The 16415-nt window shown below is 37.6% G+C and overlaps 1 protein-coding gene across 1 annotated transcript in view; it reads right to left on the reverse strand.

Annotated features, from left to right (window-relative positions):
- Window positions 1-16415, reverse strand: part of qars1 (glutaminyl-tRNA synthetase 1) — a 78436-nt gene that overhangs the window by 28602 nt on the left and 33419 nt on the right. The window contains exon 7 of the mRNA XM_077224575.1: window positions 15116-15176. Coding sequence (XP_077080690.1) covers window positions 15116-15176 — 61 coding nt within the window. The remainder of the gene's footprint in view (window positions 1-15115; window positions 15177-16415) is intronic.

Consider the following 16415-nt stretch of genomic DNA (forward strand, 5'->3'; position numbering starts at 1 on the left):
CATATTGGCTAAGTCTATAACAAATTATCCAGAGAGTCCTTCACATTTATGAATATTGTGAACAAAAGGGGGAAAATGTTGTTTGACTGACATTGACCAAGTCTGTACAGCACGACCTGACCTGACAGAAACAAATTGATGACTTTGAAAATGTTTGTAGATGACTGGCATAAGAGACCAAACAACAGGCCTGAAAAGCAGGATACACTGTAAGACTGAGGGCCGTTGCCCTCCAAATACTCTGATAAGAAGATGTGTTTGTGGCTTTAAGTAATATTTTTGTTTCAGAGGCAGAGAAAGATGTCTGGAGGAATTTTGGCTTTGGGACAACGTTTGGGTTAGTGTTGATGGCAAACTTTATCCAAACACCATTATGTTAGATTGATGCACGAGATGATTCATGCATCAAAAGGGGGGATGGTAACAATTTTGATAACAATTGACAAAATTTGGTTTATTAAGGGACGGTATATGTTGGGAGGACAAGGGGCTTAATAGGGTAAAAGCCTGGCAAGAAGCCATTCTTCTCCCTAACAAAATTGCTGTCTGTAAGTGTGCCGCACACGCTGATAACAAAATTGCAGGACTGTTTCAACAGGAGACGCCAGGGCAGATGCAGCAGCGAAGGCCGTGGCAGCACAGCAGACAAAAGAAACTACGTGTACTTTACTATCTGAAAATAACCTCGACATTTGTTTTTCTTTACAGAGCATGCAGACTTTTGATGCAGGGCAGAATGTGCCCAATAAAATAATGGTTATGGATGAATTTGACTTACTATCCTGGCCTGGGTTATTAGTGTGGAAGAAAGAAACAAGGCCACACCTGCGCAGCGCATAACTTAAGATTTTCCTTTTGCAGAATGTCAGGAAGGATTGCAGAAAACAGAACTAATTCTGTTCCAAATGTATAAATATTGTGTTGTGGACATGAGCAAAGTGGGTTGAGTGTTTTTCAGGGTAAAAGGACCCCGAGTGCTATTAAGTGAGGAAGAAATTATTTAGTGATAAGATGATTTGTAAAATGAGAAGAAACAGAGTTGAATTGGACAAGTGTTGAGAATAAACTTGAAATTCTTAATGCATATCATCAGCAAGGTGAACAAATGGTGAAAATTCCACAGGTCACACCAATAGGCACGAGCGGCAAGACAAGCGGTCACTAACAAAATACTTAAGGTCTCCATTCACAGGTCAAAGCAGGAGATGGTTCACTCCAGTAGGGGTGCTTCGTGATCTAAGGGGCAAATCTGGTAATGATCAGAAAATGGTTGGAGAGTGGGACTCTCGAAGCCTCTCACCTTAGCCTCGAAGCCTCTCACCTTAGACTACACCGACAGGCCTCAACAATCAAATATGAGGACAACGTGAGGGGTCAAAGGCTCGTGCTAGTAACAGCCTCCCTCACCGGCGAGGGAAGACTACGGCAACGACTCGCAAAGAGTCACCCTGGTGAAGACGGAATGTCCATGGGGCAAACGAGATGACCAACACACCTGGAGGAAGATGCACCAACTAATGGTTTGAGTTTAGCAAAAGAATGTGTTTTTGTGATGATTTTGATGATTTTATTTGATTGAATCAAAATAGGGCTTAGATCAAATGATTTGATTGGTTAAGGATTCATTAGAAAATATTTCAGGTAAATTATAGGGATTATTATTGAAGAAACTTGATTAGGCTTTCCATTAAGGGTAAGAAAGGCCGATCATGGGAGAATATGTATGGTAATAAGCTAAAAGATGGTCCGTATTTGAAATATTAGAGTTAATTTTGAACAACTACATTGGTTAAAAGAATGGATAAAAAATATAAAACCTTTTCTGGATAGATTTTATTAAATATGGTGTTAAATAGAGCTTACTAAGTAAAACCATTGGCTGAATCGAGTTAAAAGTTAAGAAAATATGGTTAGGAAAATGGAGGTGATATATGGAAATGGGCGTGGACTGATGGTAAATGGATAAGATTGGTTAATCTTTGGGGGGTTGGGGGTACTGTACTACCAATTTCAGCGACAGGATTATCAATATTGTTATGTTTACCATGCATTATAATGTGTTTCCAGCTCAGTACAGAGACTGGTTAAAGCTGGGAGTCTGTTCAATTGGATGAACAAAATATGATGATACAAGTAGTGGGAGCTACTGTGACATGTGTTAAAGTGTATGTTTCCTTTTCTTTTTCTTTCTTTCTATGAATGTTTTTGATATGAACAGAAGGTTAAAAGCTGTGGTTATCCGCTATGTGATGACGTACAAGGAGAGGGGTCGAAATGAGGGATTTTATTCTACTTTTATTTCTTCGTATTTCTTAGCCTGTTGAAATGCCATGTTAAATTGATGTGTTTCCTACTTAAACTATACACTATTTCTTGTTTATACTGAGGTGACTGAGGGTCCGACCTAGGTCGGGAGTGCAATAACAGTGCTTATTCATTCAGCCCGGCTGCAGATAAAGTCTTTACTTGCTTGCTAATACTTAAGGGACTATCCCCACAAAAACAGCCTAAGCTTTTTACTTTTCCAAATGTTATTTCACAAATGTTTAAGAGAGTGGTCAGTTATGTGAAAACCAGAGATGAAGAGTATAAGCGTGATGAAATGACTTAAAATTTGTTCTATTATTTTTATTATTATGATTGGGTAATCTGAATGATAAAAAGGGGGGAATTGTTGTGGAAATTTTAATATTCATTGATCCCAAACAGGTATCATAAGAGAAAGAACCTATTCAATGTATAAAAGTATATGTGTGTACGTGCTTGTGCGTGACTTTTCAGGAACATATGGGACAGGACCTCTGACCTTAGGGATGGTCAGTTTTGGCCAGTTTATTTCAGTACCAGTTTGTGTCTTTAAGTAGAAACTGAACAGCAGTAAGGACCTTATCTGAGTGGGTGAAAGGTACAGCGGGTGAGGAGGAACCTTGAAAACAGTATAAAGGCTGTCTCATATCTTCCTGTTGTGTGTCACTCTCTTGCACAGCGTAACTTCTGTGTACTAGACTGAACCTATTCTTGCAAGAATAAATACTTATCATTTTATTAATTTGACTCTGAGTGTCTCTTACGCAGTGATGATGTTTAACAGAATTTTTTGCCACAACAGTGGTTTTACAACCTCCTTTAAAGGGATACTTCATCCAAAAATTGAAACAAAAAAGAACAACAACAAAAAATTATTTGAGAAATCCTTTTGTGTCCATAACACAGCCGGCTATGTTTACCAAAACTTTGGTTACAGAAGAAAAGGTCGTGCAGGTTTGGAATGACACAAGGGTGAATAAATTGTCTACCAGGCAAATAAGGTAAACAAGACATCAACAAGCCACATGATTGAAGGTATACATTTTGTACATAGCACAGACGGCATGGGAAAATTAAATGCCAATGTTTAAAATTAAAGTTGGGGGGTTAAAAAGTTACTTTTTTTTCACCAAATTTCAAGATCAGTTAATTTTTTTTCACCAAATTTCTTAAGTACTCTAAGTTTTTAGGTCTATTTAACTCTGTCTAATATAAGTCAAGTCAAGTCACCTTCAATGACATTGCTGCCACTGTGACCTAACACACAAATCTAATATCCACCTTAAATTAAATAAGCCATTTCCTGTGACTGTGTGAAACTTACAACTCATTAACTATAGGTAAATAAATAGAACACAGTGAAAAAATGAGAATACTATTTGCAGTGCAACACAGTGTGTACAACTACGATAATAAATTACATTAAAGCTGCGAGCAGCATTTATCAGTGTTCAAACGGTTTAAAGCCTTTAAGCACATACGTAAAAAGATATTATGTTTTATTTAGCAAGCATGTAAACACTTAGAAAACAGAGGAAACCAAAAGTAGTTTATAAAAGATCATAAGGACTTCCGGTTATGGCGTCTTAGTGGTAGGCTGCATGTGCGTGAGGCTCGCTGTTAAATCTTGAACTATCCTTAAAGGGATACTCCAGCTGTGGGAAGATGAATGTGTATTTAATAGTGATCATTTATATAGTAGAAATGTGAAATTATTTTTTAAATTGAAGCATTCTAGACTGAGAAAAGGCAGAAAATGTATTTTTTACTCATGTGGCTGAAAGACAACAACTCCCAGAATGCACTTGCTTTGCTGCCCTTACGAGGCCAGGCCACTCCCTAACCACGCCTACCGGTTACAGGCGGCAGTATCCGAAAAATGTCTCCACACATTCTCTAGGCTAATACATACTCTAGTAACAGTAAAGGTTTAAAGGTTTATAAAAAGAACCACAACCGATGGGAGTTATAACTTTTATATTAACGTAAAAAATTAATATTAACACTTTTACACTCAAAGCTCTTCCAGAGCTTCAGCTGTTTCCTTATATTCATTCACAGTATTGTCAGTCAGGAGCTGGATATCTCCGTCTGATGTCCTGGACAACACAGGTGGGCAAAACGAGACGATAGTCTTTACCAAGTCGCTCGCCTTGCTGGAACCGTTCCATAAAGTGACGATAGGCTGTTAGGCGATATTGTCTACAAAACAGTAAGCACAACGTTAGCAATGCGAACTATTTGCACACAGTATACTATCATAGATGTAAATATAACAACAATAGCTCAGCTGACTAACGTTACGAGGGAAAAACATTGTCATAATGCCGGGTGTCCAAACTCTGTACATTACGTCTTGGTAAAAAAAAGAAAAACAAACCAAATAACGTTACTCACTTTACACTAAGCTGTCCGTTTGTCCCTGCGGGCTTTGGCTGGCGTTTCCAATTTATCTCGTCCAGAAGAAAATGGGATCGTTGAAATTCGCGACAGTAATAGGACTCTCTATCTGTTTCCATAGGCGCACAGCGAGAGCACTGACAGCTCCAGTCCGCCCCAGCTGGAGTCTGGCCGGGCTCAATGTTCCTCCATCTCCCGCAACTGTTCATCGCTGTATTGCGGCTCGTACAGGTAGCCGCGAGCATCAGATTCGCGCAACTGATCTTCGAAATCCCCTTCTGTCATTTCAACTTCTGAACTAACGTTACCTTCCGCTATCGTGATTAGCCCACTATACAAACTTTATACACAGAGCAAGAGCCTGTTAGCTTAGCTTCTACAGAAAGATGGCTGACAATATCTTACTTTCTGTGAGTGAGATCCCGCCCCATATGGGCGTAGTGAAAACATGCGGAACTAGCTACTAGTACTGGCTGTAGTTTTAAGCCTCTGGCCCAAAAATCCTCCGATGACGCAAAATGACGATTTTTGCGTCATCGGAGGATTTTTTCCAGACTAAAAATACATAAATCTCTCATATCAGGGGGAAATTGAGGGGGGAAGCAAGGTAATTCGAAAATACTACTGGTTTTCTACTGATACAAAGCTTAATGCTAAATCCTGGAGTATCCCTTTAACTTGGACCAATAAACATAATTCTACTTGTTCTTGACCAACGCACTTTTACTGGACAATATGCCACCAAAAAACGCTAAAACTTGCCAACAACCGGGTAAAACGACAAAGGCAAAGGGGCTAATGTGGACATGGCTAATGCTAACAAAACACCGCTGGATATTCCAAATGAAGCCAATACACGGGAGGCATGGGAGACTCTAGAGACACCTGAAACATCGGCGACACCGGTGGCGCCGAGTCCGAAAAACAGTGACCTTCTCAAGGAAATTCTGTCATTAAAAGGTGACATGGCCAAACAATCTACCGACATGCTGAAAGCAATTAACAATATAAAAGGGGATATACAGTTACACTCTCAAAGAATCAATGAGACAGTAGAGCGAATCTCGCAAACAGAAGATGATGTAACTTCTCTTCAAGGCAAAGTTAAAATACTGGAGAAAACTGTGGAGACTCTTTGCGACAGAATTACAGAGCAAAAAGACAGAAGCAGACGCTCTAACTTGAGACTGGTTGGGCTACCTGAAAAATCGGAGGGCTTAGATCTGTGTGATTTTCTGGAGAAGGGGCTCCGAGATACACTAGGTGAGGGTTTCACTTCGCCCCCCATCATAGAGAGAGCACACAGGATCGGGCCTATTAACCCTAAATCTACATCGCCACGGGTGGTAATAATGAAGGTTCTGAACTACCGGGACCGGGAAGCAACCCTGAGAACCACCAGGAATATGACGGAGGTACTCTATGAGAATCAACGAGTCGCCTTTTTCACTGACCTCTCTGCGGAGACACGTAAACTGCAGCAGCGCTTCAACGGTGTGAAAACTCAGCTTTGTGCACTGAATGTTCGGTATGGCATGCTGTACCCAGCTCATCTGATCATCACGCACAATGACAAACGCAGGATTTTTAAATCGGTTGTTGAGGCTGAAGAATACGTTCAGGAAATAAGCTTGCAGTCTTGTGACGACTCCGTGACTTAAAGCTTTGTGCTCACAGCTTCTTTCGTTTCTTTTGCATAGAGCCACTGACGAGTAAGGGCCATAAAAATGGACAAAATTCAACGGATAATTTAGTAAGTTGCCTTTTTGTTAAAATACGTTACTGGCACGATTGTCTTAAGATATGTTTCTTTTATTGTTTTGGTATTGTTGATATAGATTTTTGATTTATCACACACTGGGTGCACGTTTATGTGCGTCAAGTTTTATTATGGTCCAAATAGTTCTTCTACACCTAGCCCATGTGTGGCTATGTTATGTGTGCAGATTTACACGTTAACCACTATGTGGATGAAACGTTTTATATAACCAAAGTTCCTAATCTTAAAGGCTTTAGCATCACATTTCGTTTGGGGAAATGTGTGGGGTTTTGTGATAAAGGGCTCACTCCATATTTTTTTGTGTTTGATGACTTTACATGGCCTGAGATATTTTCAATTACATAATTTATGTTTGATACCTCAGTTTTAAATGTGTCCTGTTGGAATGTAAGAGGTCTGAACAAAATTGTCAAGCTTAAACAGGTGCTGGGCAGAATTAAACAAATGAAGAGTACAGTGTGTTTCTTACAAGAGACACACTTGGTAGATGAAGATGTGAATAAGATTAGATCTAGGTGGCCTGGTCAGGTATTCTCCTCTAGTTTTACGACTCATGCAAGAGGGGTCATAATATTGATTCACAAATCAGTTCCCTTTGATCTAAAAGATAAATATTTGGATCCATCTGGGAGATTTATTATACTTAGTGGAACTATAATCTCTACATTAGTCAACTTGGTACGTTTATACGGTCCCAGTGGGGATGATCCTGCCTTTTATCAACATTTCTTTTTAACTATGTCAGCTTATAGGGGGGGGTTCATCATCAGAGGAGATTTTAATTGTGTGATAGATCCTGCAGTAGACCGTTCAAATAGCTCTGACACATCCCACCAACAAGCCAGGAAAACGATTGGAAAATTTATGAAAGATCTTAATTTAGTGAAGATTTGGAGACAACTTTATCCAAACAACATTGAGTATTCATGTTTTTCTGCTACCCATAAAACGTATTCTCGGATAGATTTCTTTTTGGTTTCTTCTGGTCCGGTATCTATGATTCAGAATTGCTGGTATGAGACTATACTACTCTCTGACCACGCCCCAATTATCTTATCAATTAAGTTTCCCAATTATTATTCATCTCCACTTCCCTTTCGGTTTCAAGCTAAATGGCTGAAGTCCACAGAATTTGAGTAATTTCTTGAAGAAAAAATAACAGAATACTTCAATTTTAATAAAGACCAGACCAGTGCATCAATAAAATGGGAAGCATTTAAATCCTATATAGGGCGGCAGTGGCTAAGTGGTTCATTTAGATTGTCTACAAACCGAAAGGTTGGTGGTTCGATCCCCGGTTCCACCTGACCAAGTGTCGAGGTGTCCATGAGCAAGACACCTAACCCCAGCTGCCCTGGAACCCAGCAAAGATAATACTGAAGAACTGATTCTCTAGATAATAAACTTTAGTTAAGATGCAGTCCACTAAAGGATGAACAATGTTTAAAGTGTCCATTGCTTGAAGGCAAGATTTAGAGTAAAAATTATACTTTATATTTTAAAAATTATAGAATCCTTTCGTTGTGTATTTTCAATTTGTTCCAAAGCTAAAAGCAAAGCACGTGCTTCAGCAGAGAAAATTGAGCACTGTTTTAGAATACGGATTCAATAACATTATTATCTGTAATATGTTTTACACCAACATAGTGGCAGGGCTGGTGTCAGAGCTTGTGCCAAATAATCTCCCTGTTCTGTACATTTCCACAGAAGAAGTTCCACAGAAGAAGGTTGTCTTGTACAACAACAATAATGAAACAACAGTAGATCACTCAAATTATAATTAATGTAGTGATCTACAAAAGAAACACCTTACTAGATTAGCTCCAATATGATGCAACATACATTCAGCTAGCAGACACCAATTCCTATTTTTGTCATTTTGCGATGCAGTAATTTTGGACCGTTACAATATATCCTGCACACATACATAGCTACTTCATTGTGGAAAATGTAATGAGTAGGGATGTTAACGCTTAATCGACGATCGTTTAATTGTCGATGATACATTTAATCGATAAAATTTATTGATCACCGATTAAGCCGGTTCATGGACTCGCTCAACCGCGAAACATGTAAAGCAAGCACACAAGTTATGTTTGGGACCATTTTACACCATCATGACTATAACTTTGTGTGTGCATTCACAGCCTTTTGTTTTGTGCAAATGTAAGTTGTAATATTGTGTTTATTTTGTGAAGGCCTATCTATATCTGATTAATCTCATATAGGATGCATTTGGTTAAAAATGTATGTAGTAAAGTGTACGGTGATCCTCTTCAGCGCGCGCAGCTCAAACGGCAATGCACAACTAATAATGACTATTGGGACAGTCATATTACAAAACATTATAAAGAGAACAATATTGTAATAAAACACTGAATTATTTTGGTTTAGTTGCTGTGTTGCGTTGCTCCAGGTGTCCCCAACATGAGTCTTTCTGAATGGCACGTAACTTAGATCAAATTCACTTATGCATTCTCGTAATTTTTTTGCAGATATAATTTGTAATATTATGTTTATTTTGTATATATATGATTAATATCACATAGGATGCGTTTCTTTGAGTTAAATAACGCACTAGCAAAGTGCTCCAGTTTACCAGTATTCATTCAGCGCATGCAGCTCAAACAGAAATGCACGGCAAATAATAACGATGATTGGGATATTTAATTATTTTAATTATGACAATCGTATTCATTTTATTAACTAATTTAAATTAAATTAACAAGCAACAAGCAGGAAGTGCATTTGTAAATCCGGTGACACGCGTCCATTGATTTTTATTAATACAACTTTTCTGTCAGTGCTGCGAAGATTAAGTTGACGAATCGCCATCTCCTAGTGAACGCGCATATATAGAGAGAAATGCAAATCATGGAATATATAATCAGAAGGTATAGGCTAGCCTTTTTCTTTTCGTTTTGAATTGTTTCGTTCAAAGAAATTGACGATTGATATCTCCGTAGTGAACGCGCCTATAGAGAAAAATGCACATCATGGATTATTTATGCTGCCTATATTTCTTTTCCTTTTGAATTGTTTCGTTTAAAGAAATTGACAATTTGTCATCTCCATAGTGAACGATAGAGAGAAATGCACATCATGGATTACATAATCAGAGAGTAGGCTAGCCTATTTCTTTTCGTTTTGAATAGTTTCGTTTAATTTGATGATCGCCATTTCCGTATGAACGCGCATAGAGAGAAATGCACATCATGGATTAAATAATCAGCGAGTGGCCTATTTCTTTTCGTTTTGAATTGTTTCGTTTAATGAAATTTCAATCTTTATTTAGATATCTGTCATGTCTGTGAGACATACACTGAGTTTCGGTTAATTTATGATGAGATTTCAATGCAAGTGACCGCGGCGCGCCATCATCATGATTATGTTGTCTGCTATATTTGATTCTTATTTATTATTGGTTGATAAAAAAATTATTAAAATTAAGATACAATTTATACAAAACGAAATTCACTTTAAAGAAAGGCCATTTACAAAATGAAACTTAATTAAGTGGTCAAAGTCTGACTCCCGATGCATCCCATCTTACTCGTGCTGTTCAGTTTTCATTATCAACGTAAAAAAAAAAAAAAAACATTATAATATTTTAACAATTATAAACTAATGCGCTTATTTAAGGAACTCGGGGCAAAATGCATCCTCGCAGCAGTGAGTGGGTGGTTGTTTCGGAGATGCGACATTAGGTTAGAGGTGTTTCCATCTCTTGCGGTCACCTTTTTTATTGCAACATTTACAAATTTCCTCGTCAGTATTTACCGCCTCTCCCCTCTCTCTCTCTCTTTCTGGAGAATGATTCTATGATTAATAGAATGATTTACTATTGACATTTTTTTAACAAGAAAAATTAGTTTAAAAAAATATTTAAAAGGAACATTTAATGGCACAATGTATATTAAATTGTGGATTTTGATATTTGGAATGAATGTTGGGTTAGTATGTTTCATTGACTTGACTTTTTATTGTTGTTGATTTTATGTAGTTTTTTATTTTTTACTTGTTGGTACCCCAGGAAGAGTATCCACTGCCTAGGTAGTGGCTAATGGAGATCCAAATAAACAAATTCTCTTAGATCATAGATGGAAAAGACCATTTACAGACAACACAGGCAATTTACGAAGGAAAAATATGTTTTTTAAAGTTTTTTTTGACAGTTATACAGTAGCACCATGTCTTGCCTGATCTCCACCACCTTTATTAGGTGTCCTCAAAGTCTTTGCCCATACATATGCGTGTCAAAGTTTAGACGGGTGACATTGATTGGATTTTTTTGTCACTTCCTATCATAATTTTGACATTTGGGTGTTATTGTTTAGCTATTGACCTATGTTTTCAAATTTCAAGTTTTTCAAATTTCAAAATAATCGCAAGTTTCTTAAGCGCTAAATGACATCGTTACACAAACCATAAGGCGAAACCTGGCGTGTTTGGTATCGTTGGACTCGGCAAGGATTCAGGAGTTTAAGGAGGTCACTTCCGTGAAAAACGTTGGCTTGAAACTTCTCAGGCTCCTTCAGGGCATTGTGCTGATGACGCATACTAATGTGTTTTTTGAGATACGCCAATGTTCTTATAGACTACCATGGCACCCTGGACAAAGACACTGCATGGCAATTTTCATCTGACTAACGGTTGGGTGCAGTTATAGCCATTTTCAAGATTTTTTCCCCTGTTATAGTGCCCCCAAGTGGCCAATCATCGCATTTTTTTTTCATGTGACCTCAAATTGAGCTCATAAACATGTGTCCCAAGTTTAGCGAAAATATCTCTTTCCGTTCACAAGTTATAGCCGTTTTAGTAAAAGTGGCTCCGGTCACAGCAAACATTTTGGTTCCCAAAGCGACCGTTAAATTGAAATTTTGAATTTGTTTGATGATTATTGATAGTCACTCTCCAGAGAAGATTTCTGCAGTGGTTTGGTTCCGATCAGACAAAAAACCTAGGAGTAGTTTGCAAAAATATTTTTTTTTCCGGGTCGGTCTGCCCGATCAGTTTTAGATGGAGAATGCTGCATCATGGGAAAATTAACAATAACAATAGGGTTTCAGCTAGGGATGCTCCGATCAGGATTTTTGCAGCCGATACCGATAGCCGATTTCTTGTCATGGTGATCGGCCGATACCGATCCCGATACCGATGCTTAATATACTTAATATAAGACAAAGATAAATACAAACAAAATGGAGCAGTCTGATGCAGCCCAGAAGGTTAAATTAAACATTGTCCAATAGTAAACTGTGGAGGACAACAAACATTTAATCACCTAAAGTAGAGAAGTCTGATCTAACTTAAACCTTGTCCAATACAAGTCTGAGCAGGACAAAAATTAAATAAATAAATAATTTAAACTCCTAAAAGAACAAATTGGAGTAGTTTGATGCTACTCATTAGAAGGGATGGGAATTTCAAGCAAAAATAATATTCGAAGATGGCTGGGTATTATTCGAAAATCGCACCCCTCCCCCATATGCACGCACTCATGCATGTACAGGCCACACACGAGGAAAGCGGAGTGTTCTGACGTTTAAATATAACTTAAAAAACATAAATATTTCATATTTGTTTTATATAATATAATTTTCTTTTTTTAGTTTTATCTATGAAAAAGAAACCGCATGAGATGGGTAAGATAGATCATAAGATGTCCAATATATCAGGATACGAGTGGGTCAGACATGATTTCGACCACTTAATTAAGTTTTGTTTTGTAGCAAGCCTTTCTTTAAAGTGAATTTCGTTTTTTAAAAATTGTATCTTAATTTCAATCAATGTTTTATCAATCAATTGGCTGGATTTTATAAATAAGAAGCGAAATATAGCAGACAATATAGGATACGGAGGCACCCGCGCGTGAACTGGAGCGTGTCTCATAAATGAACCGATCAACTCAGCGTATAAGATACTTTGCCTCACAGACCTGAGAACGTATAGAAAGCTTGAAATGCTTTAAAAAAAAAAATTCAAATCGATAAGAAATGGGCTACTCTCTGCTTATGTAGGCTGATCCGTATGAAGTGTGCATTTCTCTCTATAGGCGCGTTCACTACATGCGAAGATGGCGCCAACATCGCCAACTGTATCTTTGCAGCCAAAAAACACTAGTTTATTAATAAACAATTACAATGTACCATGCTGCTTAAACATTACTTTTGCCGGTTCTTTATTGCAAGCTTAATGCATGCGCTTGATATGCGGAATATGCAATACGATAACGCTCATTATGGTTTAGTATGTTCTCCCATATATATTTAAGTAATAAAATTAATATAAATATGCGATTAGACTAATGGCTTAAATGAACTAGTACTAGTCAACTAGAAAAAAACTTTAGTCGTGCACGGGCAGCCCAATTTATTTCACATATTTCCTAACCAGCGCGTGACGGTGGGCGTTCTGAGCGAGCGGCGCTGTGTGAACTGAGCGAGCGAAGCAACTCTTCAGCAAGGCGATGTCTCTGGAGGACAATTCTCCTCCACGTGAGATTCCTTTGAAACAGACATGGCAAATAGCTAATTAATAGGTTTTCAAGCACGAAGTGCTGAAAACCTATTGTAATTGCTATTTGAAAAAAAAAAAAAAACTAAGACGCATCGTGCAGCCCAAACCGTAAGGCCTAGAGACTTGAAACTTGGCCAGATGGTAGGCCACACTTTTGGGGAGAACCTATCTGAGTATGACCCCCATTGGCCCAAAAAAGTTATGTCGGATTTTGTCCAAAACCCACTTTTGCGAACTAGTCCCTGGTTTTTCGCCCGATCGGAACCAGACCAGTCTAGAACAATTCTCTGGACTCTCTAGATCAATAATTATCGAAAAAAAGTTGAAATTTTGCAATTGGGTGGCTGTAACAGGGTCATTTAGAAAAAGGCGTGGGGCAAAATACACTCAAAAGCCTATAAATCATAAATAAAAACTCAGAACTTCACAAAAATTGATGAGCATATGTGTCAGAACATGGTGAAGAAGCATGCAAAGTTTCATGGAGATCGGAGCATAGGTGGCGCTACAACTGTCAAAAAGGTCTCATTATTATTAGGTGTTCAAGCACGAAGTGCTGAAAACCTATTGTAATTGCTATTTGAAAAAAAAAAAAAAAACTAAAACGCATCGTGCAGCCCAAACCGTAATGCCTAGAGACTTGAAACTTGGCCAGATGGTAATCCTTGGCTTAATACGGACAATATGTATATCTCCGATTTCGATTTAAGTAAAAAAAAAAAAAAGTTATGTCGGATTTTGTCCAAAACCCACTTTTGCGAACTAGTCCCTGGTTTTTCGCCCGATCGGAACCAGACCAGTCTAGAACAATTCTCTGGACTCTCTAGATCAATAATTATCGAAAAAAAGTTTAAATTTTGCAATTGGGTGGCTGTCATTTAGAAAAGGGGTGTGGCAAAATACAGTCAAAAGCCTATAAATCATAAATAAAACTCAGAACTTCACAAAAATTGGTGAGCATATGTGACATAACATCATTAACAAGCATACAAAATTTTATGGAGATCGGACAATAGGTGGCGCTATAACTGTTAAAAAGCTTTAAAACCATATATTTCCTATGGTAAATTGCCTGTATTGGCTGTAAATGGTCTTTTCCATCTATTATGTCAGTGGTTAAATTAATGCTAAATAAAACTTAATGTCTTTTGATGCTTTTGTGCTTAACGGCCTTAATGGCCTTAACTGCTTGAACACCGCTAAATGCTGCTCGCTGCTTTAATTTTCATTGTTTCTCGACACATCATAGTAATTCCACACCAGCGATGACATGACTGCCAAATCCTTTAAGTCCCCACGCATCATGCACCTTCTCACGTTTTGACTTCATCAAATTGTGATCGGTTTGTGAGATCGGCCAACGTTAGTGAGTACCGATCGAGTCATAAAATGTGAATATCGGCCGATACCGATCTCCGGCCGATCGATCGGAGCATCCCTAGTTTCAGCACTACGTGCTTGAACCACTAAATATGATATTATTTAAATATTTTAAATAATTTTTTTTTTTTTTTACAAATACCAGTTTGCAGTATCGAGCAGCATACCAGACTGTTTTTGTACAGCTAAAATAACTGGAAGTGACTGATACTGGAAGCACATTGAAGCTGTGCAAAAATCTCAAAGATCGCAGCAATTAGAAAACAACCACGATCCAATCAATTTCCTTTGGAAGTCTCAGCCTAAATTCTCTCATTCAGCTGATTCACTCAGATATACAGTACTGTCCAAAATTCTTAGCATTTTCAGCAAAAAAATTGTTTTATTCTCAATAAACCAGTGAGATTTTTGTATGCACAAGGAGTCTGTCAACACCCAGTATGCTCCACAGAGATCTGATCGAGTTCATTTGTTCATCGAGTTCATTTGGGATTACATGAAGAAACAGAAGAAACTGCGACAGACTAAATCCAAAAGAACTGTGCCAACGTCTCAAGACGATTGAAGAAACCTCTATCAATAGAAACTTCATATCATCGCCACAATATATGTTTTCATACTGCCTAACCCTAGCCCCTTCTGAAGCAGCATTTCACGAACACAAAACTAAAGATGCATAAATCACATTAAAGTGCAGTAAAAAATGTCTCATAGCTTTCTGTGTCTTACCGTTTATTTCAGAAACCTGCTCAATCTTTACATCCTTCTCTGCAGCTTTGGTTTTGGCTGCCTGTGATAAAAGAAAAAAAGATGGCAGCACATTTCACAGCTGCATAGTTGACATAACTACATAATTATCTGTAATAGATAGATAGTTTTATTTAATGCCATGTCAGCATCTTAAGCTATTTTCATGGCGAAAATTAAATTACAAAAATACAAATATCATTTTATAAAATAAATAAATAATAATATGATAAAAAAATTATATGATATGATAATATGATAAATCCAAAACCTTTTCAGGCATAATCTTACAAAATAAGTCCTTAAGTGAAATAACTTCATAAAAGAGCATTCTACTTGTATTATACCCAGGACAGTCCAATAAAATATGTTTAACAGAGGGGGAATCTTACAAAACATGCATAAAGTTGGGCCTTCACCTTTAAGCAAAAAAGCATGAGTCAAACTTGTATGACCTATACGACATCTGGTGAATACCACTTGATCCGACAATCTAGTTTTAAGAGCGATTAAAAGTCTGTTTGAAATTGTATGAATTTCATATAGCTTATTATTCTTGCACGTTTTCCACTCCACTTGCCACTTATCTACTATATACCAATTAATAAAAGGTCTGATATCTGAGGGAGGAATTTGACTTTCATAAACTTCCTGATTAAAAGCTTCCTTAGCAGCTGCACCAGCTCGCTCATTTCCTGAAAGTTGAACATGGCCTGGAACCCAGCAAAGATAATACTGAAGAACTGATTCTCTAGATAATAAACTTTAGTTAAGATGCAGTCCACTAAAGGATGAACAATGTTTAAAGTGTCCATTGCTTGAAGGCAAGATTTAGAGTAAAAATTATACTTTATATTTTAAAAATTATAGAATCCTTTCGTTGTGTATTTTCAATTTGTTCCAAAGCTAAAAGCAAAGCACGTGCTTCAGCAGAGAAAATTGAGCACTGTTTTGGAATACGGATTCCATAACATTATTATCTGTAATATGTTTTACACCAATATAGTGGCAGGGCTGGTGTCAGAGCTTGTGCCAAATAATCTCCCTGTTCTGTACATTTCCACAGAAGAAGTTCCACAGAAGAAGGTTGTCTTGTACAACAACAATAATGAAACAACAGTAAATCAGTCAAATTATAATTAATGTAGTGATCTACAAAAGAAACACCTTACTAGATTAGCTCCAATATGATGCAACATACATTCAGCTGGCAGTCACCAATTCCTATTTTTGTCATTTTGCGATGCAGTAATTTTGGACCGTTACAATATATCCTGCACAC

Source organism: Siphateles boraxobius, unplaced genomic scaffold (genome assembly GCF_051911475.1).
Source record: "Siphateles boraxobius isolate OS27281-9 unplaced genomic scaffold, OSU_SipBor_1 9, whole genome shotgun sequence".
Taxonomy (NCBI): domain Eukaryota; kingdom Metazoa; phylum Chordata; class Actinopteri; order Cypriniformes; family Leuciscidae; genus Siphateles; species Siphateles boraxobius.